At 31.4% G+C, this 27,380-nt stretch overlaps 5 protein-coding genes across 10 annotated transcripts; 2 read left to right on the forward strand and 3 right to left on the reverse strand.

The window, feature by feature from the left end:
• Window positions 1–1,133: 1,133 nt before the first annotated feature.
• Window positions 1,134–6,782, reverse strand: LOC113849501 (ATP-dependent DNA helicase 2 subunit KU80). Of its 2 annotated transcripts, none has more exons than XM_027479451.1 (12): window positions 6,595–6,782; window positions 6,310–6,402; window positions 5,982–6,033; window positions 5,436–5,567; window positions 4,465–4,868; window positions 3,336–3,622; window positions 3,038–3,233; window positions 2,712–2,918; window positions 2,211–2,378; window positions 1,809–2,132; window positions 1,565–1,695; window positions 1,134–1,397 (listed from the first exon to the last, which is right to left on the reverse strand). In XM_027479451.1, the coding sequence occupies exons 1-12, from the start codon at window positions 6,607–6,609 to the stop codon at window positions 1,337–1,339; spliced, it is 2,070 nt and encodes a 689-aa protein (XP_027335252.1). In that variant the 5' UTR covers window positions 6,610–6,782; the 3' UTR covers window positions 1,134–1,336. The 2 variants fall into 2 exon arrangements, with proteins under 2 accessions (XP_027335252.1, XP_027335253.1); XM_027479452.1 differs by having other exon boundaries at window positions 1,275–1,397; window positions 1,809–2,123; window positions 6,595–6,715.
• Window positions 6,783–8,430: 1,648 nt separating this feature from the next.
• LOC113850238 lies at window positions 8,431–11,113 on the forward strand. Of its 2 annotated transcripts, XM_027480690.1 has the most exons (7): window positions 8,431–8,789; window positions 8,884–8,940; window positions 9,298–9,423; window positions 10,026–10,095; window positions 10,212–10,304; window positions 10,422–10,535; window positions 10,818–11,113. In XM_027480690.1, the coding sequence occupies exons 1-7, from the start codon at window positions 8,596–8,598 to the stop codon at window positions 10,869–10,871; spliced, it is 708 nt and encodes a 235-aa protein (XP_027336491.1). In that variant the 5' UTR covers window positions 8,431–8,595; the 3' UTR covers window positions 10,872–11,113. The 2 variants fall into 2 exon arrangements, with proteins under 2 accessions (XP_027336491.1, XP_027336492.1); XM_027480691.1 differs by lacking the exon at window positions 9,298–9,423 and having other exon boundaries at window positions 10,818–11,098.
• A 1,873-nt stretch (window positions 11,114–12,986) lies between these two features.
• Window positions 12,987–16,264, reverse strand: LOC113849626 (proteasome subunit beta type-1). 2 transcript variants are annotated; one of them, XM_027479657.1, is made up of 7 exons: window positions 16,099–16,264; window positions 15,900–16,007; window positions 15,587–15,668; window positions 14,024–14,153; window positions 13,806–13,948; window positions 13,630–13,716; window positions 12,987–13,554 (listed from the first exon to the last, which is right to left on the reverse strand). In XM_027479657.1, exons 1-7 carry the CDS (start codon window positions 16,143–16,145, stop codon window positions 13,480–13,482), a joined length of 672 nt encoding a protein of 223 aa, XP_027335458.1. In that variant the 5' UTR covers window positions 16,146–16,264; the 3' UTR covers window positions 12,987–13,479. The 2 variants fall into 2 exon arrangements, with proteins under 2 accessions (XP_027335458.1, XP_027335459.1); XM_027479658.1 differs by having other exon boundaries at window positions 13,157–13,550; window positions 13,626–13,716; window positions 16,099–16,248.
• Window positions 16,265–16,929: 665 nt separating this feature from the next.
• On the forward strand, window positions 16,930–19,730 carry LOC113851506 (pentatricopeptide repeat-containing protein At1g09220, mitochondrial). The gene is made up of 2 exons (XM_027482008.1): window positions 16,930–18,658; window positions 19,596–19,730. Exon 1 carries the CDS (start codon window positions 16,961–16,963, stop codon window positions 18,515–18,517), a length of 1,557 nt encoding a protein of 518 aa, XP_027337809.1. The 5' UTR covers window positions 16,930–16,960; the 3' UTR covers window positions 18,518–18,658; window positions 19,596–19,730.
• An 857-nt stretch (window positions 19,731–20,587) lies between these two features.
• On the reverse strand, window positions 20,588–26,242 carry LOC113850232 (tRNA 2'-phosphotransferase 1-like). Of its 3 annotated transcripts, none has more exons than XM_027480677.1 (8): window positions 26,004–26,242; window positions 25,020–25,136; window positions 24,568–24,715; window positions 23,364–23,453; window positions 22,301–22,355; window positions 21,887–22,009; window positions 21,074–21,130; window positions 20,588–20,920 (listed from the first exon to the last, which is right to left on the reverse strand). In XM_027480677.1, the coding sequence occupies exons 1-8, from the start codon at window positions 26,183–26,185 to the stop codon at window positions 20,796–20,798; spliced, it is 897 nt and encodes a 298-aa protein (XP_027336478.1). In that variant the 5' UTR covers window positions 26,186–26,242; the 3' UTR covers window positions 20,588–20,795. The 3 variants fall into 3 exon arrangements, with proteins under 3 accessions (XP_027336478.1, XP_027336480.1, XP_027336479.1); XM_027480679.1 differs by having other exon boundaries at window positions 20,657–20,920; window positions 25,020–25,121; window positions 26,004–26,220; XM_027480678.1 differs by having other exon boundaries at window positions 20,657–20,920; window positions 25,020–25,127; window positions 26,004–26,220.
• Window positions 26,243–27,380: the final 1,138 nt, after the last annotated feature.

Consider the following 27,380-nt stretch of genomic DNA (forward strand, 5'->3'; position numbering starts at 1 on the left):
TTATCTAGTGCTTTTGAATAATTATAAATACTCTTATCTTTTATTCTTATAAATATTTCTAATTATTAGATAGAGAAAGTATTTAATATAATAAATATATGTACTATTTTATTTAATACTTATTTCATAAAGTAATAAACAAATATTAAGATAAATAAGAGGCTATAGCAAAATTTAATACTTTATACAGTTTTTTTTTATTATGTCATTTATTTTATTTTAGATTTTTTATTGTATAAAAATTATATGAATGTGTTACATATATGGTATCCATTAAAATGAAGTTGATTATTAAAGTACTAACTCATTCTTCTTATTTGAACCAGGAACATTTATATAACAATGCACGAGAATTTATTTTTTTACACAAATTTAAATTTAAAACCTTTCTTAAGAGGATTAAGTGTATATTATTTGAATTAATTTTTATTTATTTTGAATTCGACGACATATATGGTTATGAATTTTTGGTGTATACATTGTGATTTCTTGTGATGCGGCTAACATAATGGTCCAATAATTATCATGGGTTTTGGGTGCTTCTAATGCACCGCATGCTTCTCGAAGTTATGCCGATTATAGACAGTGTTGTTATATTATTATTATTATTATTTCTTTAAGTAAACTGTTATTTAATACTTGTATTTTATTATCACTCTTATACCTTAAATCTCTACTTAATAATAAATATTAAATACAAAAATTAATTGAAATTAATTGTATGTCTTGTTTTAAGACAAAAATAGGATTCAGACGTTTTATTTTTACAGATATTTAAAAATCAATTCAATTTATCATTTAAAATTAAATGTTTTAGGTTTGCCAAAAAATATATAATTTTCAATAACATGTAATATTTGAAAATAAAAAAAGAAAATATTAATTTTAAATTAAGTTAATAAGTATTGAATATTTGAATACGAAATTCAAGCAAACAAAATAAAGGTTGAGCTACATTCAGACAAAAACAGAAGACCAAAATCCATTGGTCTATTAGCACACAGTGCTAAAATAGTATCAGTTCATGAAAACTGGGAATATAAACCAACTTTAACATTCATCATACGACTGCGTCAAACTTCCTACTGGTTTTATCATATCATAACCAAAACTAGATTGCGAAAGTTTTATGCATTAAGCTTAATGAATTTGATTTAAGTTTGCCAAAATCTGATTTCTCACAATTGCCATCAAGTGTCACAATCCCAGGTGAGTACATATAAATTTACAATGCACTCCTATTTTTTACCAGAACAGTTGCCTATACAAGATATCTATTCATTACTGAGGCATAAAAATAAAGCTCTCAGATGTTTAAGCACATATGGTGAAGGAATCAATCAACTTTTGGTTGAGATTTAACCATGAAACTTCTGGCTTCATCATCGGTAACTTCACTGCATAGCAAAACCATATGACAAATTATGATCAAAGAAAAGAACAATTCAATGAATTGAATCATAAACAAAAACAAAAGCCTTATTCCGTTCTAAATGGATCACACGAAGCGATTGGATTTGGTCAAAAACCAAATGAATTGATTCATAAGAGAGATTAAAAAAACCTGTCTACAGCTTCTGTTTTGGAGATCAAAGTGAGTCCCTTAGAAGAAAGAAATTCACAGAAACTATTAAGGTTTTTCTCTTGACAGAAATTGCAAAGATGTCGAAGAAAATCGTTGAACTGTTTTGGTTCCTTCACAGAAAAGTTTGTGGATTTAGTAAGTTTAGAATCCTGGGCAGATAAAAACACAGAAATTCAAATAGGGATACCAGAAAAATTAAAGGTTAAAGTGGAAATGTTCTTACCTGCTCAAGGATGCAACCTTTGCGAAGCACAACTAAACATTCCAGTGCTTTGGGATAGTTATCACCTGCATGGGAATCCTCTACAAGGTCAAATATTTTATTTTTCATATCTGTAATTGCTTTTACAACCCAATCTGGACTATCTCGGCGTGAAACCATGGCTTCAAAATCTTGGACAGGAGTCAGGTCGCCAATTTTCTCAACTTTAATTGATGTATTTTCAATGAGATTGGCAGGCTGAGCAATTATGTTTCCTTTACCCTCTTCGTCACTTGAAATAGATCTCTTATCTCGCAAGAAACGCCTTGACTTTTTCTGCGGCAACTGGCAAGAATGCAAGATGTTTCCAATGTAAATCATAATTGATGTTTGTAATGACCAGGAGCAAAGCACAATTCTTACCAAGGGATTCCCCTTTAGCTCAAAGGAACTACAAAATGAGTCTATCACAGATTTGTTTTGCAAAAGCAGGTCAGCATCAGGCTCTGTAATTTTCTTGAGTGTGTCATCAAGAGGAGGTACTGTGGCATCTGGATCCTTTGATTTCAGCTCAAGAAAACGATAAAAACGCTGAAAAGATTGGAAAAAACTTTATCTGCTAACTGATCTTCAAATTCATCTCAACACTAATTTTTACACAGTGGAGACGTTAAAATATACAAGATAGCTGAAATTAAGCACACGTTCTCTACATCTTAAAACATTCAGTACTAACTCTTAACTCTAGCCAGCAAGGGTATGCTAAATTCAGATTCTGAGTAACAATAATAAGAGAAGAAAATCCATGTCATGAACAAAACTTTAAATTCTTCCAAGTTAAAAAGAACATGGAAATATAAGTGAACAATGAAGGCATAAGTTACAAAATAAGCTAGAAACAAAATGAATGGATAGAATATGTACCTCCAGGACTGGATTTGGTGTAAAGTCAGGTAGCAAAACTTCCTCTTTCCCATGGGGTGCAAGATCAAATGTTTTTATTAAGTTAGCTGTAGCTTCTAGCTGTTGCTCATTCGGCTGCCATGATGCTGGGAAATTAGTGAAGGAAGGGAATAGATACTCTCGCACATCCTCAGCAAAAGGAAGGACGTTGAAGTAAAATGAATCAGGCTGCATGGCATAATCAGAGAACCAAAAAATAAATAATTAAAATAAATAAAGAGGCTGAATTGAAGGCTGTACAGATAAACCAACACATAATACAAGAAACAGAGAAAAGAAAAACCTACAATATTTTCTCTATCAGATAAATTGGGTGTTAAGAGCCCAATGACAACATGTGCTTGTCCCTTTCTCCAGACACACCGTAATATTGCCACCTTATTCATTTCCTTCATAGCCCTTGCTACTGCAGAAACTGCAAGCATGGCTTTTGTATTTCCAGGTTCAGGTAGGAACACATAGACATCTTTCATGTATTGGTGTCTTTAGTAAAACATTCAGACAGAAAAGAGATATAAGGAATCAGGAAATCTCCATTAACAAAGTTAAATCAAATATATTTTATTAAAGCATATACAATCTTGCCTCAATACATTAGAAGAATCAGTAAATCCCAAAAGCTTCACACCCTTTTCTGGTTTGAACTTTACTGCCTCCCACTCAGCAGAGGATATGGGAACTATTTGAGGCCCATAACGATAACCTTTAATTCTTTGATCTGGGGGGACAACTTTGTCATGATCTTCAGAACTCTTGTATTCATAATCTACTTTGACTTCATGTGTGGCATATTTATCATTTGGAGGAGCCTTATCAGAATATTTCTTCAGAGTAGGAAATTTCTCTTCTGCTGTCTTCTTGTATACCATCACCTGATTATCATTAAAGATTTTATGAAAACATAGAAATGTAATATTTGAAACTTTTATGTATGTATTGCATTTGACACAAAGGTCTGAATTTATACAAGTATATAGGAATCTATATTAATTACAGAATATTACCAAATAAAAGTAATCCTGATATTACATTCCTAATTATTGTATCTATATATCAACAGGTCTAATTACTATATTTACATATCAACAGAAAAAAAAAAACAAAAAAAAAAAACGCATTTGTTACTAACGTTTTATTTAAAAAGCCAATTGGATAACCAACCCACTTGCAAGGAGCACCTACTTGCTAAACTGAGAAGGAAGAAAAATAAATAGAACAGATAAGTAATCTTCAACTGTAAATTCAGCACACTCATCTTGAATTTATATGCATAAATCCAAAACAAATTATATTCACTATTCTATCCATCAAATTGAAATTAGTAAATTGAGGCACCAAAATATGAAGCATGAAATAAAAGAGATATGATGTTAAATATTAAGCTGCAGATGCAAGAGAATACATTGGTTATTACCTTCCATGGTCACCTTGCCTCAAAATACTCAACTTTAATTAGAGATAAAGATCCATATTGTCCATGGAGTAATTTTAGCATTTGATGAACATTTACAGTAGAAAAAAAAGTTTGTAAGATGGCATAACAACATTAAATATCAAATTAATATGACAATGGAAATGAAAAACATACACATGGCATGATTCTGATTCATCAGCTATGATGGGTTCTATCAGATAAATGAATATAAATGACACTAAAACAATTCAATCATCAAGGGCTGGAAATTAAATTTATATATCAGACCAAATATCTCACCTTAATCCTCAGTTGTGGGCTGAATTCAAGATCCCCTCTGAAAACTGTAACTGGAGTTATATTTCGGGTTCTAAGAGCACCAAACAAAGAAATTGGATTCTCCACATACAACAATCTTGTTGACGTTTCCTTTGAAAAAATATTTAACAGGCGATCATTTTCATCCGTTATTTTCTTGTTTGCATCTTGACTAAGTTTTCCTCTCAGAATTATACTTTCCATCCTCATACCATGGACAGTCATTTGTTTAGCAATGGCAGTAACTTGATCATCCTTTGTTCCTTCATAAGGTTCTTTTATTGGACATTGTGCATTTGTAATAAGACAGAGACATTTTTTTCCCTTGTTTGTGTCTCCAAATTTTTTTATTAAGATATCCATGCCAACAATGACAGCATCAAGGACTAACATCAAAGTCAAGGTATCCAGAAAATTACAGGAGGAAAGGATCAAATTCCTCTTGGAAAATTAAATAATTAACCTTATAAAGTTTTCCATTCCTTTTATTTTAGCAAGACAAACATAATGGTGATCAGGAAAATATTAACTCACTATACCAATCATGCAAGAAAATATTGTTGACAAATATAAATGAAACAAAAGTGTTAAATGTTAATCTTGAAGAAGCAAGTAAAATGTATAATGGAAAGTCAGAAACAAATGTTTTTCTTATGTAAAGAATTAGAGATTTATAGCAAATTATTTGAAAAGGAAAATTTTAATCATAATGAAAGATAAATGGCATTAAGTAATACAGTGTAATCAGAAACACAAATCTCCAAGATTTCATAGTCTAAAAGTAAATAACTTGCAAAGGGAATGCTTTTTCCAGAAGCAACTAGTATGAAAAATTTTTAATGCAGGGCAGAACTCAAAATCATACGATTTTTTGACAAAATAAGTTAAAAAAAACAGATAATAATCAACAAGTAATATTTTCCACAACAGAAAACCAAAAACTTTGTGGATACAGTCACCATCATGTGTTCCTCGAGGCAGTAGTTGTAAGGCCTCGACAATATCTCCATCAACAACTTTAATATTTTTCAAAACCACAACATGTTGATACCCACCCACTTCCGTAGTAAGTTCATTATCAGTGTCTGATAAAAGTCAATATCAACACAGGTAAGGGATGCCTTTGATCAAACTCCACCATAAGAAAATGAATGAATTAAAGAAAACCAAAGGCATAGTAGAAGAAGGATTTTTCCAGTGGCACATTAGAGTATGAATAATAGTAACAGTAACAACAGGAAATCAAAATGGAAAAACTCTGTGTAGTCAACAGTGCAAAGATTCTATTTAGAATGAGACTGAAACACAACAAAAAAGATACTATAGGAACTTAGGAAGATCCTCTAATTTTTTAAACCCCTTTCTGCATTACGGGTAGCTAACAATTTTGAATGTAAGGAAAAGTTTGTAATCACATGACAATAAAACCAGCGATGAAACAAAAAAAAAAAGCATCAAGTCAACATGATCCACTGCATAGTAAATATTAAAGTGAGTACCTTCTGTTCCAAATAAGACAATTCCGACTTCATCATATTTGTTATGGATCAACTGTAGCAAGAGGGAAAAAAAATCATGTTCTCGAAGCACTAACCAATCATACTTCTAAATGGTGATATATGTCATAAATTCAACCATGAAGCTTATTGAGATAAGCTAAGAAAAACTTAGTTTGATAAGATATACCAAGCTTATGTAAGTAAGCTAAAAAGAGCTTACATGAATCATAAGGTATTTCCACAAGTTATTCATAAACTCTTCCAAACGGATCCAAGATAACAAAAAACTGAAACTTTGAATAGAAAAGACGGTTGGGATGATTAATACCTTCTTCTGTACAAGCATGGAACAGACTTTCTGAATTTCAGGAAGAACGGAATGCATGGATGGGCCCACATCAAGCAGCAAAACCAATGCTTCCTTTATTTTTCAGAATTTAATTATGGAGATTAAAATCAAATAAACTCTTAAGCATTCAGAAATAATGAAATTTAAATAAAATTGTAAATGGGGTTTCAGCGGAAAACGAGTAAATTAGAAGTAAAGCCCTAAACCCAGAGGAGTGAAGTAAGGAAATACAAAAGGGTATTGGAAAACAAGAAAAAACGGAACCTTGTTTCGAGCCATGGATGGGTGAAGCTTGCAGAAGAAGAAGAAGACTTATATTTTACTCTTATGGTGCCTCGTTCGTCTTCTTCTGTGTTGCCGCTTCAAAGGGTGAATTTAAAAAACCAAGTCACTGAAGAGTTGTGATGGAAACTGCACTGAGTTCAATTCATTCGTAATGTGCCCAAATATTTGCTAATGCTCCTCTTAAGTCTTGCTTTTGTCACACTTGTTCACGCTCTCTTTCTTTTTTTCTGTTTGTCTGAGGGGGGACTAACAACACACGAAAAAATAATAATAATTAAGAAATAAAAAATATTAAAAATTATAATATAACTTTAAATGTTTTAAATACTGTAATATTTATAAAAAGTTGCTATATATTTTTATTATCTATCATTAATACATGCTCTTTTTCTATAAACACACTTATGCATGGATTAAACTTGTGCAGTAATTTTTTTTCTCTCTCTTATTTCTATCCCTTCAAACAAAATATTTTTATCATCTCATTTTTCATCTATATTTTTCTCACAATTTACTTCCTTACTTATTTTATTTCTATTAATTTTCTATTTTATCTAAATATAATAGTACCTTCTTCGCCTCACATGATATATATACAGTTATAATATTATCATTTGTACAAATATAATATTATTAATTTCATGATCCTTTTAAAAATTAAATATTGAATAAATTTTTAATATAATTTTGATGTATTATTTATATAATTTTTTTATATTGTCAACCAATTAAAATATTCAATAAATATAATTTTTTAAACTAATTACTATAAAAATTAATCATTTACTTATACAATAACATGTGACTAAATAATTATAAAAATATTTTATCTTATTAATAAATTCAATTAAGTTCATAAATTTATTAATTTAATATATTTTAGAAAAGCAATTAACAATAAAATCATATTTTTATAATATTTTTTAAGTTGAGACTGTAAATTGATTCATTAATTTTTTTTGTTTGGTTTCTTTTATATATATATATCCCTTTACCCTTAATCATTAGAAGCGTTTTAAATAAGCTATTTTTATAAAAAGAGTTAACTTTATTAAAATAATTAACGTTCATTTTTTTCGAAGCAAATATATAATATATTTTTACAATTTTTTTTATTTTCTTTATTTTTATTTTACTCTTATTCACATTTACAATATATTTTTCTTCACTTTCAAACTCTAACAAAAAAAATATATCTTTTTTTTTCTCTTACTCTTCATTCATACTTTTTTTCCATTTGAATTTTAAATTTTTTATCTTTTTCTAAGAATATTTTAGTTACGTCCTCGAGTTATTAAAAAGAAATGAAAAGCTAAGCAACAGAAGTTTCATTTTATTAGATATTACTATTATTGCTTCTTTTCTTGTTTTTTTCTACAAATCAAATATTCAATTACAAAACTTACCTTTTAAAGTTAAAAAAAGTAAGTAATGATTTATAAAGACACAAATGAAGGGAAGAGGGAAAAAAAAATAAAAAAGAATATTTTTATTAGAGTCAAAGGAAATAATTATTGAAATATGAAAGAGAATAAAATGAGGGAAAAAAAAAGCAACCAACGAATTTGTAGAAATATTTTTTTTCAGATATAAAAAAAGATAAATAATAAATTTTGAAATAAATTTAATATATTTTTAAAAAAAAATAACTTATTTTAAATACTCAGAGGTTAAAATAAAATAAAATAAAAGCAAACCAAATCAAAATCAAAGTTAAATGGCAGAATTTACTAATTTAACTTATTTTTTTATCATTAATTATTATAATAAAATTAATTTTACATTCGGGCAATTAAATATAGTTTTGAATAAAAATTCAGTGGACCATATCCAAATCGGCGAAAAAATTTGGTCGGAAACGAAGAATCCCACCGACTTCCTATTGATTCATCACATGATTCACATCTCATTTTTATTTTCAGATTTCTTACATAACTTTCTGGTGGTGCGGCCAGGACACGTTCATAAACATAGTATTTAATGCTCTCAAGTTCCTTAGTTTTCTCGTATCGTCATTTTCACCTTTCAACAATGGCTTCAATGGCATCTTCATGCACTTTCTGCAGCCTCAAGTTTCCCACCAAACGCAACACTACTACTACTTCCTCTCTTCCCTCTATTCTATTCTGTCAGAAGCAGCACCATGACAACCCCACCGACCAAATCAATCGAAGGTTCTCTCTCTCTCTCTCTTTGTGCTTTGTGATGCTTATGAATCGTGCTCATCTTCTGAAATCCCTCACACATGAAATATTTTTCTTCTTGAAGAGAACTCATTTTGAGAAGCAGTGAACTAGCCACCATTGGTGCCATCTTCAACTTCAGGTACCCATCTTCTGTTTCTCTTTATTATCCTTGAAAATTTACTTTTTCATTTTGATTTGAATGTGAATTTGGATTTTTTAAGTTAAAGATTTGATTTTTATCACTTGATGAATGATGGGTAATTAAGGGTCTGTAAATGAGTGTTAAGTAATAACCTTTTATTCCTGCTTTTTCTTTAATTTATGTATAATAGTTTTTTATTGAAACAACATAATGTTGCAAAATTTAGTACATTAATAATATTTAAATATTATAATTTCTGATAAAAAATATTATTTATTAATTATTTATTACTGAGGCAGAAAATTTGTTATTTTCATTATAAATGGGTTTGGGTTTTGTGTTTTGGTGGTGCAGTGGGAAAAAACCTGATTATCTTGGAGTGCAGAAAAACCCACCAGCATTAGCTCTGTGTCCAGCAACTAAGAACTGTGTATCAACCTCTGAGAATATCAGTGATCGCACCCATTATGCTCCTCCTTGGTACAAGCTCCCTTCTTTTGCTCTTTTTAATTTTAACCTTTCTTTTATTAGGATTATTTGAAATAATTACAATTTTGTTTATTGAAGACTAAGTTAAAGTATGATGTTTAGATTTTGATTATGTATTTTATATTGGGGGCCTTAATTTTCAGTTAAGTTACCTGTGGTGTCAAAATTGCATTTTGAGGAGGATCTGCTAAACCAGATTTAGAAGATAATCAACTTGCTTGGGTTTGTTTATTTATTTATTTATTTTGGATACACAATCACTTTTTTATTTTAGTCCAAAAGGAACCAATGTTTGTGAGAATCACGTTGCAATAGACAATAGTGCACTTGGAATAATTTATCACGTTTTAAACCACGTGAAAGTAGTGCAACAGGTTTTGAGCTGTTGACTATTGAACAACATGGACTTGACATAAGTATTAGACTGTTGGTCACATGATCATTGGTCGGTGAAATTATTGCATTTTTTATTTATTTTAAAGAAATAAAATCTCTAGCTTGGTCCTTGCATATATCATGGTCCCACCAAAATCCAAACCTAATTGGATTGAATCATGGTGTCACGTTGTTTTAAAATTTTAATTCTTGTACAGGAACTATAACCCTGAAGGTAGGAAAAATCCTGTGACCAGAGAAGAGGCAATGGATGAACTGATAGATGTGGTAATAAATATAACTGAAATTATGAGTACTTTATTGCAATTTTCTTTACCTTGACAGTGGATATCAACAACGACTTTAATTTACTTCTTTTGCTCCTTTTATGTATAATTTTACAGATAGAATCAACAACACCAGACAAATTTACGCCACGAATAGTTGAAAGGAAAGAAGACTATATTCGTGTAGAGTACCAAAGTTCAATCTTGGGGGTATGAGACTATGAGTAACTTGCATCTAAGGAACTCATCATGTGAAATTCATTATTTTATTCATTTTAGATGATATCAATAGCCATCTCTAATCCCTTTTATGTCATATCCTAACAGTTTGTGGATGATGTTGAGTTCTGGTTTCCTCCGGGTAAGGGTTCTACCGTGGAGTATCGATCTGCATCTCGGTTGGGAAACTTTGATTTTGATGTGAATAGAAAAAGAATCAAGGTATGATAGTATCACACCTGTGTGCTTTCTCTCTCTAGTTTCCTATAAAGAAATTCATGGTTCCAGGGGAAAACTCCCTTTCGCTTCATATCAAGTTAAACACTTTTTGGTCAGGTTTTTATATGATTAACTAAATTTGAGTCTAAATTGGTTATTTTTATTCAAGATGAGTCACTTATTTCAACTGATGGTAAATTTAGTTAACTATACTTTGATTCCAGGGGACATAAGAATCCCTTCCTTGAATGTTTATGTGATGAAAAATATCTTGGTTGCTGACAGGCATTGAGACAAGAATTGGAGAAGAGAGGATGGGCATCTCAAGACACAATATGAGTAAACTCATGCAGGAATCACATGAGCATTTAAGCAACTATAACTAATTGAATTCAATTATATGCATCTATTGTTGCATATACTTTGTAACCTTTTATAATTTTGTATTAGACTACAAATCTCACAGAATCGTTGAAAGAAAACTTTTCTTTGATTATTGGAATTGTGGAAATTATTGAGAAAAAAAATACTTAAACTCTTTGGGATGGAATGAAATGAAGATGCTGTCCCAGATTTTCTTGGAAGTTCATTCATTGGTATACTTATTTACCCTTTCACTAAGTTCAATCTACACTGAATCGTTCAATAATGTTTCAAAAATCTTAATGTGTTTTGTTTCAGATGCAATTTTCATGATTTCACCTTTGTTGTTTACTATAATTGTTGTTTCGGATGTATGGGGTTAAAGATTTGAGTTTTAGTTTATTTTTATTTGTGAAAATGTTTTGCTGTAAATGGAGACATTTATTTGAGTTGTCATGGGATGGTTTAGGTGGTGGTTCAGTATTTAGATGGTATTAAATGGAGATGAAACCAACAAGGCTGGTTTTGGACTCTGATTGAGACCCTAGCCAAAAATAAATGTGTTGAGCATCACATAGTAGAAGATATATTTACATTGAATGCCATACTTCGCGATCCCTTTTTATACCTTTGTGGTGAGTTTAATTAATCTAACTTGATTTATTAATTCGTTAAGTTGGTCCAATAAATAAATGTAAAAAAGAAAACCCAAAAAATAAAAAAAGTGACAATTTTATCTTTACTAGTTTATTAGTATATACAATGTATATAATTTAATAATTAAAGAATTTTTATTTCATTTTTTTACATGTTTGGTCATATTCAATTTAAAATTTACTTTTGAAAGTGTGCAACACAATGTCATGCACTTTTGAAAGCATAAAAAAACTCATTCTCTCTAATTTCTTCATTTTTTAAATAAAAATACTCAAAAAATGTTTGTCACAGCATAGAGAGGGGAGTTTAGAAATTTTGGGATACTTTTATTAAGCGAGAGAGAGAGAGAGAAATTAGATGGTTGAGAAATGGAATTTTTTTTATTATATACTTTTAAAAGTATAAGACATTGTATTGCATATTTTCAAGAGTCAAGATTTAAATTGCACATGATCAAATATATAGGAAGGTAAAATAATTTTTTTCTATAATTATATATTATAAAATTATTTTAAATAATAATTTTAAAAAAATTATTTTAACCTAACTCTATAACTATGAATAACATGTATCAACGTTTTAAAGATTTAATAAAATTAAATAATTTTAAAATAATACTTTTAACTTATAATGTAAAAAAATGTTAACAATTAATATATAGTAATAAATATAAATTTGATATAAAACTCTTAAAAGTAAATTCTAAATTTAAATAAAAATAAATTTTATAAATAAAGAAATAGACATTTATAATAATATAAAAATTTATATAAAATAACAAAAAAAATTAAGTAACAACCTCAATTTTCAAAATTTAGAATTAAATTAACAAAGATATAGGTAAAACGAAATTTCATTAAAGCTAGATAGTATAATTTACACATTTTCAATAAATTTTAATCTTATAATGTACTTAGAAGGATAATATTTTTACTAATGTTTGACTTCTCAAGTAACAGATTCTCATCTACAATATAAAAGTTGATTACTTAAAAATATAATAAAATTTAAGATTTTATAATAACAGTCGAGTTGACTCCTCTCTTCAATTTTTCTTCAAAGTTGGGCATAAAAATTTCTTATGAAGTGTGACTATTGTCGCAGTTAAGTGTCTATTATCACTCTTATTTAAATTATTCTGTCTAAAATATTTTCTTCTCCATATTAACAACAAAGACATTTCATTCAAAAAACATTTAAACGAAAATGACAATATAATACTACACGCTACTTTCTTATATGCTGATATGATGCTACGTAGTCTTTTTGATGCTTCGATTACGAAAACCATTCAGCTGAATTATTTTATGTATGAGGAAAGACAAACATTTTGGACAACTTTAACCCATTCACCGCCGCTGAAAAATGGATGCGACTAAACTGAAATAACGCTCGGAACGGGATTTACGCCGATATAGCTTCACATATTTTGTCCAATGAAATGCATGTATATTTAGCATCATGAACAAAAGACAAAACAATTGAACAATTTAGAACAGAATAGAAAAGCACGCTAAACACACCACATTATCTTAAGCCACTTCACACACTAAACTGGACATAGATGTTTGTCAACGCAGCTACAAATCATTTTGTTGCACACAGAATAATATATAACGCTATGGATTAATATCAAGGAAATCTAAAACTTGGGATTTTATGCCATTGATTCCCCAAGTAAATTAAAATACATACTTCTCCACATAATTAAGCCGGTAAGCACTTGCCAAAATAATTCATATTGCATAAACATAGTCTAGTTACGATGTTAACAGACTAGTACTTGTTCAAACCAATTTCACTGGAAATGCTATTCCAAATTTCGCCTCGTGGGAAAAACCCACCATATCAATCAAAGTACTAGAAGCATTTCAAACATTCACAATCCCAGTCTGGCATCTCCAACCACAAATTTATGTCTAAAGCATCAATCTTTCCTTAGGTCCATGTATTCCCGACGAATACCACTAGCATTTAGGATGACAATTTCAACCTTATCTCCCTGTAAAAAGATCCACGGTATGTTACAGGTTTATTCTACTGTCAAATGGAAATTATTAATGTATCATGAACTTACAGTGTATATATCTCTCTCAGTTGCAGACGCAAAAACAGTTTTGACCAGATCAACTGCTTCTGTTTCAGACAATGGAGTAACAGCATCCTACAAGAAATCATATTTTTAATGTAGGTGTTAGTCAAATAAAATTTGAATAAAAAATTTCAAGCAAACGACCAATTTCAGAACTTGACCTTGGCAGGTAAGAGAAGTGGGCTGGGAGACTTCAGCTGGTTATCAAGAAATGGCATAATGAGTGTGGATCCAGAACCCTGAGAGCTATATCCAACCCTCTCATAGGAACCAACAGCATCATATGTGAAGACACATCCCTTTCCTATTTAAGATTGAAGTTGCAATTAGCAAATCAAAATGAGGTATGAACAAGCACAGAAAGCTAGAAATACTGCACCTTCATTGTCAAGGCCACCCAAAACATTGAAAGCATAATAGGGAAAGAAACGTTTGTAATAAAGAGTGTTTGAAAGCAACTGAGCCATTGCAGGGCAGCTCATTTGCTTGTTGTGTTGATGCTGATAAATCTGCATTCAGAGTCAAAAGATGATATCATATCAGTTACATCAAAGGCTTCCAATTTTGAGTCATATTAAACTTAAAACAAGGGAGAAACTGAAAGTTTGTAACAATTTATGAGTCCAATACTAAAGTTTCCACAGGTTTACAACTAACATAAATGGGTAGCCTGGTGCACAAAGCACTAAGTCTAAGGGGGATTGATATATGTGTAATATTTAGTTGAAAACTAGGTGAAGTTAAGAGTCTTAAGACTCAGCCATTTTTTATGGTACATATCCACGTCCACCTCTTATGTTATTACTACATGGGCAGAAACTAGTAATGTATGCATTCCCTCTGAAGCATGTTTACATATTGCTTTCCCCTTTCCCTCTGACTTGTAATGTTTGTGATTACTTTATGCATTCCATGAAGACTCATCAGTCATCACTTCATTGAACACAATTCCAACTCTAAAACTGGGTAATTTATACAAATCTAAAAGTCATATCCACTGCTCATCAATTTTAAACATCAATATGGATATACAAGTTTATGATATCATGTACTTACCATAAAAATGTCTAAATCTTAAGTTTCAGAAATTTATAAAAATGGGAACTAGGTCAGTTAGGAAAGACCAGTGACAGGATAGAATTAAAAACATGATGAATTATGAGATTATTGTGATGGTTCATAAGTAACTAAGTTTAAAGTATCAGTTGATACCACTGACCCCTGAAATCTAAATGGCAAGCTGCTAGGTACCTTGGGAATTAATCTGAAACTTTTCAGCAATGTGAGAGGTTTCTACCAAACTTTGATCTTACTACACACAGTATAGGCATATCAATGAACTAAAATTGAGATGTATTCAAATGTTGAATTTTCAATTACTAAATTCTACAGTTAATGGTTCATGGTGGTTGTTCCATTTCAGTTAAGTCCAGGGCAGCACAGATTGTTTTTGGATCGCAGAAGAACAAATTACAGAAATTTTCTTTTAGTTGTGTTCTGCTTTGTAGTTTCAAAAATCTCAATTAAATATTTGGTGGATACATGCAAACGCATGTTGAGTAGAGTGGTTAAATATTTGGCAGTTGGTGGATTCTGGCGTTTAGTTGTCTGCGACTAAAATTGTAATGTCCTGAATTAGTTTACAGGTAGCATATGCATAATAAGATTAGGAGAGATGCAGCACTACTTATGAGAATACTTGTGTCTCATTTCCTAAGGTAAGAAAATAGCAAAAAGTTGTTTTAAGTGTTTCCTGTACAAATGCTTGAAAACGGGAAATAGAATAAAAGCAAGGTAACAATTTTGAATTAAAAGTGAAAAAAAAATACACATTTCTAAAACCAAACAAACCCTAAGCCAACCTAAAAGAATTTTCAATTTAAAACAGTACAATATATTTAATTTTGTTTCAACTTTCAAGTGTTGATACTCTTTGACTCACCAAATGCCTAGCAGACAAAACCTTCTGCAAAGCTTTTACATCAGCTTGAAAACCAGAAGAAGCCATCACAGACTTCTCAGCTCTGTCACCAAACAAAAACAGTGTTCACATCCTTAAACAATACCAAAAACAAAAATCTACAATATATATATAACCCGTCCCCGTCCAATGCCATGAGTAAACAAATGAACACCTCCCAAATCCCTCAACTGCGCAATAATAATCAAATCCAATTGAAACAAAGCAAAATTAAAAAAGAAAAAGAAAAAAGAGAGGGTAATATATAATAATTTATTAGAAGTGAAAACCATACAGTTGGGAGATTTTGGAGTAATCGCGAGTAAGGATGTTGTAACCGGTAGACATCCTCGTATCCGCAGCGACCACACAGTAATCCGCTCCAGCAATTGCAACACACGATCTACAACAAATAATTAAATAAATAAATACTTGAAGAGTTGAAAATATTCCATCAGGAGAAAGAGAGAGAGAGAGAGAAAGAGAGAGAGTACCCTCCATTGTTATCGTAAGGAGACCAGTTAGCATGTTGCTTTGTCATGGTTAATGAAAGTGGAGAACAGAGAAAACGAAGAAGGAAGAGTAGGGCGTGAGAAAGAGCAAGGTTTTGTTTTGTTTTGTTTCCCTTCGCTTTCTTTCACTCTACACTTTAAGATCTGTCTTTGCGAACACGAAACGAAGCCCTCTTAAACGACGTCGTCTACTTCACTCTCGTGGCATGGGCCTTTTACAGAAGAGCCCATCCCTCGGCTTGTATAATTGGGCCCGCAGAATATTATTAAAAAGCATGAAAATAATAATTAATATAAAATAATTTGTTTAATTTTAGTGCAAAGTTATTATAAATTCTTATATATATTATTAAACAAATTAAAATATTATAAATTTATTTTTATATTAATTTTTATAAAATTAATGTTCTTGTTAAAATAATAATAAATAATTAAATGATAATGTAATTTTTTTTACATTATTAATTTATTGAAACTAAATTCAAAAACATTATATATGTAGGATTGTTTAAAAGGCAGGGAATTGACAGGGTTGATAAATTTCTTTTAAGCCCTTTTTAGAAAACAATGAGCATCAATTATATTCACTCACACACACACACAGTTATAACTCATAGATAGATAATACATATTTTTTTCACATATAAATAAATTATACGATGCATTTTTATTTTAATAAAGTTACATGTTTGTCACTTGTTTAAAACAACATCAAATTAACAAGAGTAAATCTATTCCTTGTCACTTGCCACACTCATAAACCCTCACTAAGAATGTGTATTTTCTTTTCAATCCAAATTGCACTCCTTACACAACATCATGTGTGGTGCCTATCATGTCGTGAATGAAATACACTAGACCCTGGCATAGCGTGCTTACGCTTACTATGTCACACTCGAAGTTGAGACAGCATGTTTCATCTTGTGTATCAGCCATCACTCACCAATCCTTCCACCATTTCCCACATCCCAAAATAACCACGGTTCCTCCTTGCTCTTCCCAACCCAAACACCCACAACACTTACTCTCTCTTCTTCTCAAAGACCCATCTCAAAGCCAAGCCATTCAACAAGTTCACTCTCACATCATCACCTCTGGTCTCTTCCACTACGCTTCTCACAACACACTCACTTGCTTACTCCTCTTCAACAACGTTATTCGTTGTTACTCCCTTGGCCCCTTCCCCCACCAAGCTCTTCACTTTTTCACATACACCCAACACTGCCACACTTTCTTGACTTACCCTTCTCTTGACTCTTTCTCTTTTGCTTTCCTCTGCCACTCTTGTGCCCACTCAAACTACACCCACTTCGGGATTCAGCTTCACGCCCTCATTTTCAAGGTGGGTTTTCAGTTTCATGTCTATGTGCAAACTGGGTTGTTGCAAATGTACTCAAGTTGTGGTCTTTTAGTTGAAGCAGCACAGGTTTTCTATGAAATGCAACAGAGAAGTTTAGTTACTTGGAATGTTTTTATTACTGGTTTGATTAGATGGGGTGAGGTTGAACTTGCTTGTTCTGTGTTTTATCAGATGCCTGCTAGGAGTGTAGTGTCGTGGACTCTTGTTATTGATGGATACACGCGAATGAATTGGCCTATGAAAGCTTTGACTTTGTTTAGGGAAATGGTTGAATGTGATGGTGTAGAACCTACTGAAGTTACTCTTTTGACTGTTTTTCCTGCTATTGCAAATATTGGATGTGTTAAGATATGTCAATCAGTTCATGGTTATGCAGAGAAGAGAGGGTTCAATGCCTTCGATATTCGTGTTGTGAATGCGCTGATAGATTTGTATGCAAAGTGTGGATGCATAGCGAGTGCGAGTAGGTTCTTCCAGGAGATACCTGACAAGAGGAAGAATTTGGTGTCATGGACCACGGCTATTTCTGGTTTTGCGATGAATGGGATGGGGAGGGAAGCTGTGGAGAGTTTTGAGAGCATGGAAAAGGATGGGATGAGGCCAAACCGTGTGACATTCCTGAGTGTTTTGAGTGCCTGTAGTCATGGAGGATTGATTGAGGAGGGACTTAAGTTTTTTGTTAAGATGGTGAAAGATTGTCAACTTGTGCCAGATATCAAGCATTATAGTTGTGTGATAGATATGTTGGGAAGGGCTGGGAGGTTAGAGGAAGCTGAAAAGGTTGCTTTACAGGTGCCTCATGAGGTTGCCAACGCTGTGATGTGGAGGACACTTCTGGGTGCTTGTAGTGTTCATAATAATGTTGAAATTGGTCAGAGGGTGACTAGAAAAATATTGGAGATGGAGAGAGGACATGGTGGGGATTATGTTCTTATGTCCAATATTCTTGTTGGTGTTGGGAGATTTAAGGATGCAGAAAGGTTAAGGGAAATGATAGATAAGAGAATTGCCTTCAAACTTCCTGGCTACAGCTTATTCTAAAATGATATATGAGTGATGTGCACCGGAAATGGATAGATCATTGCTCTGCCTTTCTTATTGCTTGGGGGGAGGTGGTATTGAACTTGTGAATATGGGAGAAGAATTTATCCAGACACTCATCACTAGGCCAAAGGCTTATTGGTATGTCATTGCTCCTTGCTTCAGATATTCTAAACTAGCTCAAGGCATGAAATTGCGGCAAACATACTTTCAATTACTTTTCTTCAATAAATCTTGTGTTCAGCTGCATATGAAATACTTAATAAAATTATAAATAAATTTTACAGATAAACTTGTTAAATATGTTCTGTTCAAAAGCATCAGGTTCAATGAAAAGAAAATTTTTTATCAAGCTTTTGGAAGTAGAAAAATGTCCTCTCTTTGGAGTTTAAACTCTTTGGAAACAAGGTAAAATATTTTGCTACTCAGCTGATTTCTATGATATCTGAAAATGATGGACCGCGGGTTCTACCAGGATCCTTTTATTAAATAATTGATAATGTTAGACTCAATACAAAAGAAAAAAAAACACTGAATTCGGAAAATATTTTCCTCCTTCAAAACACCAGAAATAGAAATCTAACACCTTAATGACTTCTACAGGTCTGTTACACGTCCCAAAATAAATATAAAAATGACTGCCTAATCCCACACTAAGAAGTAACTGCCTAATAACTTTCGTATACAGAACTGTAATTGCCTAATTCAGAACTTGACCTATCATATGATTAGAAACTTATTTGTGCCTTGTTTTTCTAAATTTTTATTTGGTTCAAATGTATCCCATTTTCTTTTGGAGAAACTATTGAAAGGTACTAATCAGCCAAGCAAGCACAGTTTAATTCATGATATACCCTTTGCATTAGAGTTCATCAACCTATTTTTTTGAAGTCTTTCCTTTACTGCATCATTATCAGTTATCACTATCCTTTGGTTTTGATATTACTGGTAAGTTGGCACCAAGATCATACAAGTCTTCGTGGCAGTCAACAGGAACATGATCTTGTCTTTCCATCAATTAAAATTTTTTCCCTCAAACCTGTTCAACTTGATTAAGTCTTGATTCATGACTTTGCAGATTCTGCAGAAGATTCCATATTTAGGGTTTAGGGTGAAGAAGGAAGAAAATGGATATAGAAATCGTGTTGAGAATGTGAAGGGCACTGTCTTTGGGATAAACTCTGTCACACTTTTTGCTTCAAGCAATGTTTTATAAACAAAATGGAATTGAGTTCAACCATGAACGGACCATTGGCAAAACGATCAAGCCACTTAAACCACCAATTGGAAAATCAGCTCTCCAATTGTTGAACCAGCCGAAAGGTGAACCACAGAAGCTGACTCATTCTTTACAGACTGGTTCTCTGTGTGATTGTAAAATGTAGTAAATTGCATAAAAAGACTCAAAACCAGCTGTGTTAATGGGCTAGCACTTTACCAGCAGTCTAGAAGCCATTTTGTTAATTATGTTTTGGTTTTGTATATATGATAATCTTTCATCTCTTTGTACTTACGTGAATTCCGTGCCTTCATTGATTTAATGAATGTTTGATTTTAAAAATATTAGTTACAAGATTATGGCAAATCATCTATGGAATATGATCGTTGGCAGACTATCATTTAACTCCGTTTATAGATGAATGCTCGCTTGTTTTAAATTTTAACAAAATTAATTCTCAATTGTCAAATATAATTGAAATATATATATTAAAACAGATATCATGATGTATGAAATTACGTAGAAATTAATTTTACTTATAAAGCATCTAAACCAAGCAGCACCAAAGTCTCTCTATGACTTAAACAACTGGCTAAGTGGTGATTGCTGAGCGTGTAATTGCGGAACTGGGAGAAAAATATTATACATTATCCCTAATATTTGAAATTTTGCAAAATAAACACGTGAAAAAAAAACATTTCACCGATTTAATAATAATATTGTTTAACACGAAAAAAATTGTGATGTGACAATAAATAATATAGTTAAATTACAGTACTCAAAATAATTTTATTATTTAGTCCCTAAGCCCTATCATAAAGATAGTTACCATAGTTTTCAAATAAGAATAAGTAATTAAAATAACAATAATATAAATGATAATTGTACATAATACTCTCTTTACAAATTACTCACATGGTCCAAAGAAAACTAATCTGAATCATTTAAAAGAAAACAAAATAGTAAATTTTGCAAGAGGTTTACACAATCATATGGTAATCCAATCCTCCTCGTTCTGTGATCCTAACACTTATAAAAGAAAAATTGTGCAGAAAACTTTCAAAAAGGAATGGGCTGTTTGCCAGGCCATGACTCAATCTTTTCGAAATACTTGGGTGCAACAACACCATCAAAACCTTCTGTCAATATCACCTTGTTGTCAGAAATGTAAAGCTTCATACCTTCTGAAATAGGGTGAGAAAAAAAAATATAGAAGCAGCGTCAGTGGACTAGTTGATTTTACTTACTATCAACAAAGACCAAAAATGTTCAACAACTCAATATGAACTTGTTCGCATTAAGATTTAAGAACATGTTTGGAACATTGTTTGTCATACCATCTAATGCTTTTCTAACGTCTAGAAAGATCAGAACATTGACATCTCGCCTCATACCTGAGAAAACAAAAAAGAAACATAAGTGATCAGGTACACAAAGGAGCATCTAAGGGAATAACTGAAAACTGCTACAGATCATGCTACACGTTAGTTCAAGAAAGACCATTTCAAAAAATTGAATAAAATGGTCCGTGCAAAACTTTAATATTCTTAACAATTTAATATGACACAATAGTTCCCAAGCCTGTCAAAAGGAGACTTCCAATCCAATGGCCTACACCCTCCAACAGATTAGATTGAGAAAGGGTAAAGACTAAAGAGATGCTAATAGATCCAAGCTCCGGTACTTCTGAGAGAAATATTGTATCACTCAATTGTAACAAGCAACAGCAATATGATTAATCAATTGCAGACGAGAAATGATTTGTTACTAATGAAGAACTGAAGTACAGGCATTTTGCTTTGATGTTACTGATTTAACTAACCCCATATTGAGACTTTGGATGGTTGATAAATTATTATTTGGATATCTTCTATAAAACAAGTTTAGCATTCCTACCTGGACTTTTTGTAGAAGTACTAAGCAAAGGGTAGTGGGAAACAGTACAGCACAACTATAAATGTCACTTGTCTAAATTATCAATTATAATAGACATCTCTTTTGTCATTCCTTCAATATTTCAAAGTTAACCACCATCCTTAATCTTCCTGAAGGAAAATTAACTTTTGCCTAACCAAAACAAAATGACAATATCTAATAAGTTTAAATTTCTGGGCGTAAATAGGATTCTTTTTAATTTTAGATCGCATTACCACTTATTACTTCTCCATCTGTTGGCAAACCAGAAGAGAAATGAACATGCAATCTCTTCATGCGCTTCAGACCAGATCCCAGAATTGATTCCAAGTTCTTTCTGTAGGTTCCATGCACACAAACTGCATACAGCAGCAAAATCAAGCAAGTGAATTAAATAAAATAGCATATAGAAACAAAAATACAGAATATGACTTGCAAAGACAAATATAAAGATCTTCAGTAATTAGAGTTATGTGAATATAATATCAGGTTAATGATGAACCCTAAATATGGCAACATATCCACCATTCAATTTTAAATTATAAATAGGTACAGACCTAAAATTCAGTAGTGAGTATGTTGCTATGTATAGGGTTCACCATGAACAAAGTCTACGGTAACACAACTCCAAATGTCCAATAATATTGCACCTGGAATTTCTTCAGCTGAAAGGATTGGTTTCAATAAGCTTTCAGTTTCAACAGCCTACAGATGAAAAGTCAATAATAGTATTGTTAGACTAGATGAAGAAAACTGAATGACTTCACAATCTAAAGTTCAACATAACATCAGTGAGAACATTAATCTCATATTTATTTTACTGTTGAGCAGTTGGAAACAGAACAGTATTGGCGCACATCTGAGTAAGGGCAAAAGGGAGACAACAGAATTAGGAAAGGCTGTGGACAGCATTACAGACAGGCATTACATTTTCATTCACTTGACTGAAGAATTTTAAGATATCTTCCACAAAGGGAATATACAGCCAAGTGCAAAAAAGGTTGACCTCATTCACAGTATAAACCATTGATATCTATCATCAACATTTCTCAGTTTTCCAGTCAGAATGTTGTCTGTTACAATCCCAATTCCAACTAGTGTTTGTTTTGTTTAAACCCCTTCAGTTTGTATCTCCAACAACCTTAAGGCAACGTTTGGTGGACAAGTTAAAACAAGATGGAATATAACACAAGGATTTTGTTCAGTGCTTGATGTAAAAAGGTGGAACCAAAGAGAACAGAATAGAACAAACTGTTCCATTCCATTCTATTCGCATCACAAATACCACCTAAAGTCTAAAGGCATAAAAGTAAAGGAACAGCATATCATGTTACTTACATGACAAAGATAAGTTTTTTTAACATATCTAAAATGCTTTGAATTTTAACAAATAATGAAAGCAGGGATTTAATAGTGTAACACATCACTAATGAATATATCCTGTAAGTCCAATTTCCAGTTCTTATAAAGTAAATATAACACTCATGCAGTGAATGAAGGAAAGAGATAATGAAGACAGATATTAAGTATTATTCAAGTTTTATATTAATGGCATCTAAAAATGACAATGAACAAAGCAAATTTCAACAGCCAATTAGGGGCATTACTATGGTGTTATAGAATACAGACCTAATTACTTTAAGTTCAATTATTTCTTTAAAATTTTAAAATCCAATTGTATGGGTCAGCATTTGATAAAAGGGAATATTTTACTGTTAATGTGTGGCCTTGGTTTGCCCGTATCAGTAGCTCCCCATTCTCTTCTATGAGGCTGAAGCGCTGCTTATTATCCTTTCCAACAGCCTGAGGATAACCATGAGTTGATTTAAATAAACTGCTTTTTCTTTTAGTTAATTCATATGAAAATGGAATAGAAATTACAATAAATAGTTTATATCAATGACATAAATAAAAGCAAATACAAATAACATTTTAAGCATAATTTAGAGATAAAGGAGGTTATATAAGCATAATCCGTCATTTAAAAGCAACATAAGCCATAGACATTTGATAGAAACAAGTTAAGACTTAAGACTAGGTTAAAACCAGTAATGCAACTGACATGTAAATATTCCTAGTCAAATTTACTAAATAATATGTAACAGAAATAGTTGTGGAACGGATATGATAAAATGCTCACTGATAAATTGATAAAATATAATACAGAACACAAATCACACACAATACAGCAATACACTTGCGGTCCCAGAGACAAAAGTCTTCTACAAAGACTATTCTCTGTTCACAAACTGCAAATAACAACACATTTGCTTAATCACACACCCTACTATGAGATATATTCTTAAGTCCTAATACATAACTATCATTCATTATTTCCATGAATAACAGCCAATAGACAGTTTCTAAGACACAACTAATTCAAAAATGGTAACATAGAACTGCTAAGTCAGGATAGGTTATTCTCTTAACACATTTACTCCTAATTATAACTGCAACAAATCAATCAATGGATCCTTTTCCTTGCCCACTTGGATATTAGTTCCCATGAGGATGGATCAGGTGAATTCTTAAACCATATGCTGACTGCTTTTATAAGAGAAAGACAAGTATCATTCTTCTAAATTCTGAGAAGGTACTGAGATATGAAACTACTAAAACAATACAAGGAGAAAAAGTAAACTAGCATTGAAGGTTCAAAGTGTCAATAGACTCAATACAATGAATTGGTCTTTTATACTTCATGACAATAAACATCATACGAAAATGAGTCTGGCTAGTATCAAGAATATGACTATTTATATTATTTTTATATTTTCACCCAAAAGCTTCTCAAGTAATACGACACAAGAATCTAATTACAAATGAAATGGTATTGACATGACATGACTGCATAAAAAACAGAATGAGTATGGCATGTGTGGAAACAGAGAAGAAAACAAATATGAAAATAACTGACCTCCCTAATATCATCAATAGTGTGGGATCTCAGTGGAATATTAGCAAATGTCTTCAGATTCAGCTTTAGCAAATCATTTACTTTCACATAACCATCGTTCCGCATATTCAAATTCAATTCAGATGCCATATGACGTAAAATTCTTGTACTGCAGATATTAAAAAGAAAAATAGACTGAGTGAATTTGTTTCGTTCAAGAATCAAGCACAAAACAGTCTAATTAAAACATATAACAATGTTCATTCACTCTGTTGCTCAAATGCAAAGGCAAACTAATTACATAACGTTTTCAAAAGAATCTGTTTTTTGTTGGCTAAAAGTTACAAACTTTGTTTTACAAAAAATAAAAAAATAAAAAAAAATGAAATCACATTTGGTACTATAAAGTAAGAAAATAAAAGAGGAAACATTCATGATAAATAATAATTATTAAAGGGTAAAGTAGTGCTTACAGGAGCCTACCAAGAGCGTCAATTTTGTCCTTTCCTGAGGCACTCCCACCACCCCGCCCTCTTGTTCTTTCTCTGTCATTTCTCATATCAAAGGCCTTTCCTCTGCCACTGCCAGCACTGCCCACAAAATATCAAAAAACATAAACTCTGATTGATTCTGTACTATCAAATGATAAGTGAAATATATAGCAATGAATGGCACTGAAACTTATTTCACCGTATTGACAGATTCAGCACATGACTCAACAGTCTTTACACTATCTCCCTCATTAAAATAGATCTTGTCCTCAAGGTCAAAGCTAGGACAGAGGCGCACTCCGGAAGTGACTTGTATTATGCCAATTCCCAATGGAATAAAAGTTACGATACACCCACTCCATAAGTTGCACTATGCAGGCCCCACAATTCTATCACTCTAACCACTCACAAAATCGATGTAATCACAGCATTGTAATTTGTAGTAGAGGATCTCGAGCCTCAAAGTGTTGTACATATTACTGGAACACTCCCAAGATAACTACATCACTTCCCAATAGATTTTTGGATCACCAACCATGCAAACCCAACAAAATGCCCCTATTTCCCCTTCTTGAGTGGTGAAAACATCAAAATGCTCAATCACGTTTGGGAATTCAATGATTACAGCCTCCATAAACTAATCTACAATAGAAAGATAATCATCTCCAATAGGATAATAGTATTACTGCAATTCCAAATATAAGGAACAACACAGGTTCTCATCTCATTGCAAGTATCTACATCAACCATCTAGTAGCATAGAATTGAGTAAACAGCCAAGCAACACATACTATGTCCATAAAATGTAACGCTATGATTCACAATCAAATCCTTGGAAATTCGCAATTTCTCTCACCGTAAGTGAACAGCCAAAAAAACATGCTTATCGGAATATGATTGAAAATGAAAAGAGAAAGGAAAATGGATAATATTGAGGAAGGTAAAGAATAAAGGACAGAGAAGGACCTTGGAGAGGCGCGAGCGTAGGAGGAGAAGGGATTGGTGTCGTTGTCCATTGAAAGTGAAACTGAAGCCAACCTTTTAAGCAGAGGTGGAAATATAACAGGGACACGTGGAAGTACACGTGGAAGCATGTGAGCCCAGTGGCGTAGAATAACGGTGCTGTTGTTGGTCACCGAAGCAAACATGAATCACAGCCACGCCAATAACTTCTCCAGCAATACTGTTCCCACCGCCACGCTCTGCCCCTTCCCCTATGTTTCTATCATTTAATTAATGTAAATCACAGTTATCACTGTGCTTATCTCTTTCTTTTTTAATCCACAATATATAACTTTGTTTCCAGTATTAATCTTGTTTTTATATATCTTTTTAATAATATATCTTCTAATTGTATGTAGCTATTGATATCACTGTGCTGTCATAAGATTATTTTTATCAATTCAAAAGTTTTAAAAAAAAAATTGTACATAAAAAAGTAAAATTTTGGCACCGTTAATTTAAATAAATTTTTTTATAAATTTAAATTTAAATTAATAACATGATTCTTATTTTTTTAGTATTTTAAACTCTTTTTTTTTGTCAACACACTTCTCTTTAATTTAGATGAGCCCTAGTTCATACGACTCCATAGTTACTTTTTTTTTTTTAAACGGGATATTATTCGTAAACTAAAAATGTATTTAAATGTGATATTTTTTTAATTGAATATTTATTTAAAAATTATAATTTTATAAGTTAAAATTTGTTGTTTAAACATTTAATTTTAAAGAATTTAAAATTTTAAGAACTTGAGATTTTTAAAAGAATAAAATTTCAAAATTATAAATCCCAGTAAAAGAGTGATAATGTGGAATTGCTATTTCCATTTATTGTGTACTATATTTAAATTTTTATTTAATTATGATTTATTTAATAATTATATTTTTCATTAATTTTGTCTATAATTATAATTACTTTTTAAGAATGTAAGTAATTTAATTACTCTATCCAAATAAAAATATTTAAATTAAAAAAAATTAATAATTTTATTTAAATAAAGTATTTTAAAATAAAACTAAATAAATGATGTAATTTAAATTTCTTTAAATTTAAAATTCTTTAAAATTTTTAATTATCTCGTTTAAATGCAACTTTGTTTATGTGCAAATTTACAAAAGAAAATATTTTTTTATAGCTTATATTTAAATGCAGTGAAGCTTTCAATTATTGATTGGTTAGGACTTAAGAACATTAAGCAACATTAATTGAAGTGAAAACTTGCATGAAACGGCAGTGTATAGTCATTGTGACATCCTCACACTTATTTGAAGCCATAAATCAAGTTGAAAATACCAATATATTAAAGTTCATAAATCAAAAGTATTTGAAACCATGAGAATT

Source organism: Abrus precatorius, unplaced genomic scaffold (genome assembly GCF_003935025.1).
Source record: "Abrus precatorius isolate BTA unplaced genomic scaffold, Abrus_2018 Scaffold9, whole genome shotgun sequence".
Taxonomy (NCBI): Eukaryota; Viridiplantae; Streptophyta; class Magnoliopsida; order Fabales; family Fabaceae; genus Abrus; species Abrus precatorius.

What these genes read in the sequence shown, in the direction of transcription:
- LOC113849501 (XM_027479451.1), bottom strand. An exon ending in GCCCACAACTGAGGATTAAG is followed by an intron (nt 3,623 to 4,464) that starts GTGAGATATTTG and finishes AATGATAATCAG; the next exon opens with GTGATGGTATACAAGAAGAC. An exon ending in GATTCTTCTAATGTATTGAG is followed by an intron (nt 3,234 to 3,335) that starts GCAAGATTGTAT and finishes GTTTTACTAAAG; the next exon opens with ACACCAATACATGAAAGATG.
- LOC113850238 (XM_027480690.1), top strand. Translation starts at nt 8,596, where the DNA reads ATGCTCTCAAGTTCCTTAGTTTTCTCGTATCGTCATTTTCACCTTTCA. An exon ending in ACCGACCAAATCAATCGAAG is followed by an intron (nt 8,790 to 8,883) that starts GTTCTCTCTCTC and finishes TTCTTCTTGAAG; the next exon opens with AGAACTCATTTTGAGAAGCA. An exon ending in TGAATAGAAAAAGAATCAAG is followed by an intron (nt 10,536 to 10,817) that starts GTATGATAGTAT and finishes GGTTGCTGACAG; the next exon opens with GCATTGAGACAAGAATTGGA.
- LOC113849626 (XM_027479657.1), bottom strand. Translation starts at nt 16,145, where the DNA reads ATGACAAAGCAACATGCTAACTGGTCTCCTTACGATAACAATGGAGG. An exon ending in GGGTGGCCTTGACAATGAAG is followed by an intron (nt 13,949 to 14,023) that starts GTGCAGTATTTC and finishes AATCTTAAATAG; the next exon opens with GAAAGGGATGTGTCTTCACA. An exon ending in CTGAGAGAGATATATACACT is followed by an intron (nt 13,555 to 13,629) that starts GTAAGTTCATGA and finishes ATCTTTTTACAG; the next exon opens with GGAGATAAGGTTGAAATTGT.
- LOC113851506 (XM_027482008.1), top strand. Translation starts at nt 16,961, where the DNA reads ATGAAATACACTAGACCCTGGCATAGCGTGCTTACGCTTACTATGTCA.
- LOC113850232 (XM_027480677.1), bottom strand. Translation starts at nt 26,185, where the DNA reads ATGTTTGCTTCGGTGACCAACAACAGCACCGTTATTCTACGCCACTGG. An exon ending in CTATTGATGATATTAGGGAG is followed by an intron (nt 23,454 to 24,567) that starts GTCAGTTATTTT and finishes GGTTATCCTCAG; the next exon opens with GCTGTTGGAAAGGATAATAA. An exon ending in AGATGGAGAAGTAATAAGTG is followed by an intron (nt 21,131 to 21,886) that starts GTAATGCGATCT and finishes TTGTTTTCTCAG; the next exon opens with GTATGAGGCGAGATGTCAAT.